Below are 6,056 nucleotides of genomic sequence, written 5' to 3' on the forward strand. Positions count from 1 at the left end.
TCCTTCTCAAGAACCCTTCCATGTCAGTCTAAACACGGATCAGAAGGCCTGTAATACCCATAAGGGTTCTCGAAACATTGTATAGAGCACCAATACCCGTTTGCTCTCTCTTTTGACCAAAATCAATTTGAATCTGCTCAGTCCAGCGAGCTGCTTTCAAAGAGACTTGATTTGTCAACACAGGCATCACAATAGTGTTGTTTACTTTCCTAGTTTGGCAGGTCTGTGCTCTTGCACCAGGAAGTGGGTTTGTATTCCAATCTTGAGTAATGGAAAATCATCCCTATATCATGATGATGATCACGACGAGGACAGTTAGGATGAAGAGCAGGAGGAGGAGGAGGATCAGGCGGATAATTGTGATTGAGATATATCATTCGCATAAAATGTTTTCTGTAACCAAGTACGCCACACGCCTCTACGTTACAACGAATGCATTCATCCTCACATTGCTTGTGACACACACCTTTCGAGGTTTAATATCAGTTCATGTATTAATCTGTTATGCCATGCATGTGAATGTACACATTATATTCCGCAGTCATCCATATTCTTTTTTTTTTAAAAACGATGGTACATTAGATCATCTGTCCTCGCAACAATCCACCAACAACCCGCATGTTGACATCCGAAATGGATGTATTGCTTGTTTTGATATCCCCACTCAAAGCTATTAATGTTTCCTTAACAAAATGACCTGTGTCCTGTCTTGTACAACAAAGTTGACGGAAATACACATGTTGAAATAGACAGTGTACTGGAAAAGATATCGTTGTGATTTCCCAGTAGTAACCATACACTCAGTCTTTGACACACGGAGTACACGTATATCTCATCATCCTGGCTTTTCGTTCCAATTTCATAGTTCAATCGTTCCTGTTGCGTGCAATTAATCGCCAACACGACGTTGTTTCTTTACACCAATATATTTAATTACGTCTTAATTAACCTGGAAGATCCATTTCATGACAGCTAAGTGTCTTCCGATTAAAAAGGGCTTAAAATCCCTATGAGACTTGTATATATTATATATATATATATATATATATATATATATATATATATATATATATATATATATATATCTATCTCTCAACCTACCTACCAGTATTAAGCATTTTTCACATCTCTCTCTCTCTCTCTCTCTCTCTCTCTTTTCGTTTCATTTTCACTTCTGAATTGCAAAAGATGGTGTGGTTGTGGCTCATGTTACGCAGACCTGAGCATGACGTGTCTCAGTTCACGTCCCTACAGAATTCCCGGCTCAAGTGACTCTCTCGTCCACGGTATTTTCTACCCGTGGACAAACCCAGCAAATGAGAGGAAAATGTTGTGGAGAAAAGATGGACGAGGGAAAGTGCGAGAAGAGAAAACGTTTATTCAATCACATTGATAAAGAAGCGAGTATATGCATGTAACTGATAGCACCCTCGATATCTTTACTGTAATGGTATATCATAGATCGCAGACCAGCGGGTAATGTCCTAACTAACAACATGTCCACATGTTTTCCTTACGTTTTAAATCATATTATGAATGTTGCTGTCTATTATGTCCACCGTTCGTACACGCATGTTGATATTCACGCCTTTTATTATTACTGAAGGATGACCTTTTGTACACTTTTACCTACGAAACGTCCCGTCTGTCTTGCTCGATCCCGAAATCGATTGTTGTATAGAGAGGACGGAGCGTTAAAAATAACAAAAAAGAACCAGATTCATTGTGCTGCTGTGAAAAATAAAGCTAACAACTAACCGTAAAATTGTCAATGAAGCATGATTTTCTGTTCTTCGGAAGAAGTAATAACGTTCAGTAAGTTAGATTCCTTCAATCAATATGTATTAGTACACCTCTAGCTATCCTACTCCTTATCATATAATTATATCACCCCACTCATCATATAAAAGCAGTGGTGGTCGGAGAGTCGTAAATTGTATTGTTGTATTGTTATATGTGGTAAGTCGAAGGGATAAGTCGATATTTAATGTTCTATTGGTGTAAAGTGATGACCTTCCTTGAAAAGCCATAGACAAGACAGTGTTTACGTCCTAAATTCGCCTGCACAGTTAGGATACTAAGATCAACATTCGTATGTCTTCTCATTGTCCTACTTTGTTAACGCTTCACTTCTTCTCTTTCTTCCTCAAATCATTCGTACTCTGTTCCTCCAATTTTCACTCTTCTTCGTCGTTTTAGTCAATACTTCCCATCTCCTTTACATACTGTGTATATCATGGGCGGTTCTCGACATATGCGGCATTATGCATAAATGCGTAACGTGAGAGGGGAGAACAGGAGAGCGGCTTGGTAATGAAGACTCCATTTACAGCAAATTATGGTTTAACAAAATCTTCCAAAGTATCACTGTACGTCCCTGTCTCCCCTTAACAAAATACCAGCCGCGTTTTTGAATAAAGTTCTTCGTCTTCTTCAGTAGTTGGTTGTCGAATCCGATTATGTGCGCTGATCCTGTATCGATGCTTCCCATGCATGCACAGTCATATCCGTCCTTCTCCTTGTAGCATATCGGCGTCAACGCATATCTTGTCTTACTCTCAAATTCAAAACCATATCGTGTTTCATTGTTTCTTAATACAGTCAAGGAAGTGTCCGAATGCCAGTAATCGGAAACCTGGCGTGTTTACATAGACAAAATAACAGAAGGTGCTGGTATCAATGTCCAAATAATAGTATTTTGCCAGCAAATAAAGCCTATTTGAACCTTTAAGAAAACGGTGCTGATCAAAATATCACAATATTGCTTTTGATTTGCTATAGCAACGTTTCAAATTTCACTTCACCATGGCAATGCATTTTGTCTGGATGGCTTTAGGAAGTTGATACTGGCCTTTCGTGTCATTACGTATGCTTCAACAAATGGTGGTATAGCTATTAGTACCGGTCATTTATTCAATGGGGATCACTTCAAGTCTGTTTAATCAAATAAGAGTCTACAGGAAGGTCACAAGTCCCGACCGTGTATGATTGCAGTTACTCGGTAATTTGGGCGAATATCCAGAGCCGTGGTAAAGATAACGAGCCGTATCTAATAGCACAGTGTAATTTAGTCCAAAGTTTGATAATGGCAGCTTATGTTAATCGCGATAATTGGTAATTAAACTTATGTATACAAGATCTCTACCTGTGATGCGATCACAAGTCACTCTGTGATGCCTGTCGTATGCTTATTCAGGCTTGTAAAACAAACGGTAAATTCGACGACCCCTTCCCTGAGAATATATATTATATCTAAATATGATTGTTATCTGAATTATTGCCTTGTTTTTAGATTCTGTTTCAACGGTGGGGTACTCACCTGATGTTTCTGGTATGACCACTCTCTCCATCAGCTCCGCATAGTCCATATTAGAGAACTCATCGAAACGTTCGTGGGTCATATTAAGACCAGCATTTTTGAGGGAACTATAAGTCGCCCCAGCCATGTACAAAGGGTCCTGCGAACCCTTATCGTTGAAATGATATAAGAATACCCCTCTCTGCCACCCGAATGTACTCCATACCTCCAACACAATCCTTCCCGCATAATAATGAGGGGGCATAAACTTTGTGATGCACTCCCTCTGAAAAAAGTTGACTGATTGTGCTCCCACTGTGATAAGGGGTATATTCCACCGTTTAGCAAACCTCTGCACCGGGATGATGGCAGTCTCACAAACTGGTCCGATGTAAACATGTACTTTAGAATCCACCTTCATATCGGCTGCCATGAACTGAGTGTTGGCAGAATCACACAAACTGTCTTCCACTTGCAAAGTTATATTCCAGCCCTGAAGATACTGATCTTCAGCCTTCTCAAGGGCTATTCTCAAGGCAGGCATCATCATCTGCAGGTGATAAGGGTAATGGCGTCCCGGAGGTAGCCAAGGGGTGTTACCGGCAGGTACAGTCGGTAAGAAATAATTAGGTAACATCACACCCCATGTCATTTTCCGATCCGAAGGAACTGCACAGCTTATAACATCAAACACTGAAACAAATGTGATACAAAAGTGCACAAAACATCGGATATTGCCCATCCTAAATCCAGGCCTGCTAAATCCTTTTAAAAGCCCCATGATAGTTCCGAAAGTAGTGTCCGCAGAGATAGAAACAAAATGATGAGCGACACAGGTATAGCGTGACCACGGGAAATGCGTCCGTTCGAGCGGTTGCCCCGATGACAAATGATCGGGGGAGAGCTGAGCGAACGTCAACTGTACCGATAGACAAGGCACACGAATTGCAAGGCAATATAGCAGGCCGCCAAACTTGGACTAATTGCACAATGCGGGTGCGCTACCACTCTAAATATGCGTAAATTAAATGTTTATTACAGAAGAGAACACTTTTCATTCCACAGATCTCATTTAATCCATGTTAATACCAATCTGTGAATCCAGGGCTTCATCTGTATAGCAAACACCATTCGCCAAGTGAGGCGTGCACGCATTGAATGCATTATCTCGTACATTCATTAGAGGGGGCATCGAAATTACACTAACTCATATGTCCAGACGGATTTATTCCTAGTAAGGGTGGCAGTGACAATCTCAATTTGCTGCTTCCGGTTATAAGGTGTTATTAACTGATGAAAATTCATGCGAATACCTGGACACTTTCTTTCATCCTTTCGAAATTATCAAACATAAGCGGCTAATGAATCTAAGAATATATATCAGCTTATTAATGTTTCCGAATGCCCTACGTACTATTTCCATTTATACCTGTGTCAGGAAGTGACAAACATTACACAGTTTTTTAAGTTTGATTTTCCCAGCCTTCGATAGACCTATGGAAAGAATCATAAGTAGTCTAAAGTATCATAAACTGCCATGAGGGCAATAAGAAGTGACCGTCGAAGCAAATATGACAACCATAATTTTGGAGCCGATCTGATCCGTTATTTTTTTTTTATTGACTCTCTGATATTGAATCTGTGAGCAATATTTGCAGACAAACTTGACATTTGACCCCAAATTCTCCATGGGCTCCGCAATAAAGCCCTGATGGAATGTTGTCACTATACCTTGTACTTTACCCTAATGATCATCTTATTTGACATGACTCCGTTCTCGCTTGCCAAGTCCCCCCCCCCCCCGCGCCCCCATATGAAACAAACGAAGTGCACGAATAATGATATGCAAGATGGAACGTACACGAACGCACCGTCCAATCTCTCCCGTTATCTCTCTCTCTCTCTCTCTCTCTCTCTCTCTCTTTTCCACAAGCTGATATTGAAGGATCGAGGCTGTAGTGTGTCACTTTATGGGGAAACCTCGTCCATGACACTCGCGCTGAGGGGATCTTAACGGGGCTATTTTTCATAACGAGATAATTATGGAAACGAAATGGACATTTTTACACGCACTCGTATATTGAAGGCATTTGTCTTCATTTGTAGTAACGTGTGCCATCAATTTGTCCGCGGGTTTTTCAGAGAAATGTCTATTTGAGTTGACTTCACTCTAGGGGAAAGACGGTGTCGGAAAGGATGGGGGAGATAGATGGAAGTGGTGGGAAGCCGTTCATACAAATGACATCAAAGACAAAAAAGTTGTTACCTGTGCAATGCAGTGTTCTATTCATATTACTCGTACGCGTGCATAGCCATTTGAACAAAGTCATATTAATATCAAGCTACAATGCTCGTTTGCAAACATCGTCACTTTGGATCGGAGAAAGAGATTACAAACTAAACATTTACCGTTAGGTATGCTGGGAAGAAACCTGAATACATGTATTTAGGATCATCCTGTCCTTTCGTACTCTATATTGGCATTTTAATTAAGATGTATTGACAATGCTTTGGGGTATTGAACCAATGTTTGTGCCTTCAGTGGGCCTTTGTATGGTGCAGGATATTTACACAGTAAGAGTCACCGCGTAAATGGCGCCTGGGTTTGTGTCCCCTTGGATATCACGCGACGCAGTTTGTACACACGGGGCAATGCAACATAAAAGCCATACATTGTATGCATTCCTTCTCTATTGATGTATCAAATGCCTCCATGACATCGATTGATACAAACTCAATTCAGCCCATTCCTATAGAA

The 6,056-nt window shown here is 40.6% G+C and overlaps 1 protein-coding gene across 1 annotated transcript; it reads right to left on the reverse strand.

Annotated features, from left to right (window-relative positions):
• Window positions 1-1,130: 1,130 nt before the first annotated feature.
• On the reverse strand, window positions 1,131-4,264 carry LOC115919518 (atrial natriuretic peptide receptor 3-like). Its single transcript, XM_030973567.1, has one exon. It carries the CDS (start codon window positions 4,077-4,079, stop codon window positions 3,189-3,191), a length of 891 nt encoding a protein of 296 aa, XP_030829427.1. The 5' UTR covers window positions 4,080-4,264; the 3' UTR covers window positions 1,131-3,188.
• Window positions 4,265-6,056: the final 1,792 nt, after the last annotated feature.

Source organism: Strongylocentrotus purpuratus, unplaced genomic scaffold (genome assembly GCF_000002235.5).
Source record: "Strongylocentrotus purpuratus isolate Spur 01 unplaced genomic scaffold, Spur_5.0 spur5_scaffold_6, whole genome shotgun sequence".
Classification (NCBI taxonomy): Eukaryota; Metazoa; Echinodermata; class Echinoidea; order Camarodonta; family Strongylocentrotidae; genus Strongylocentrotus; species Strongylocentrotus purpuratus.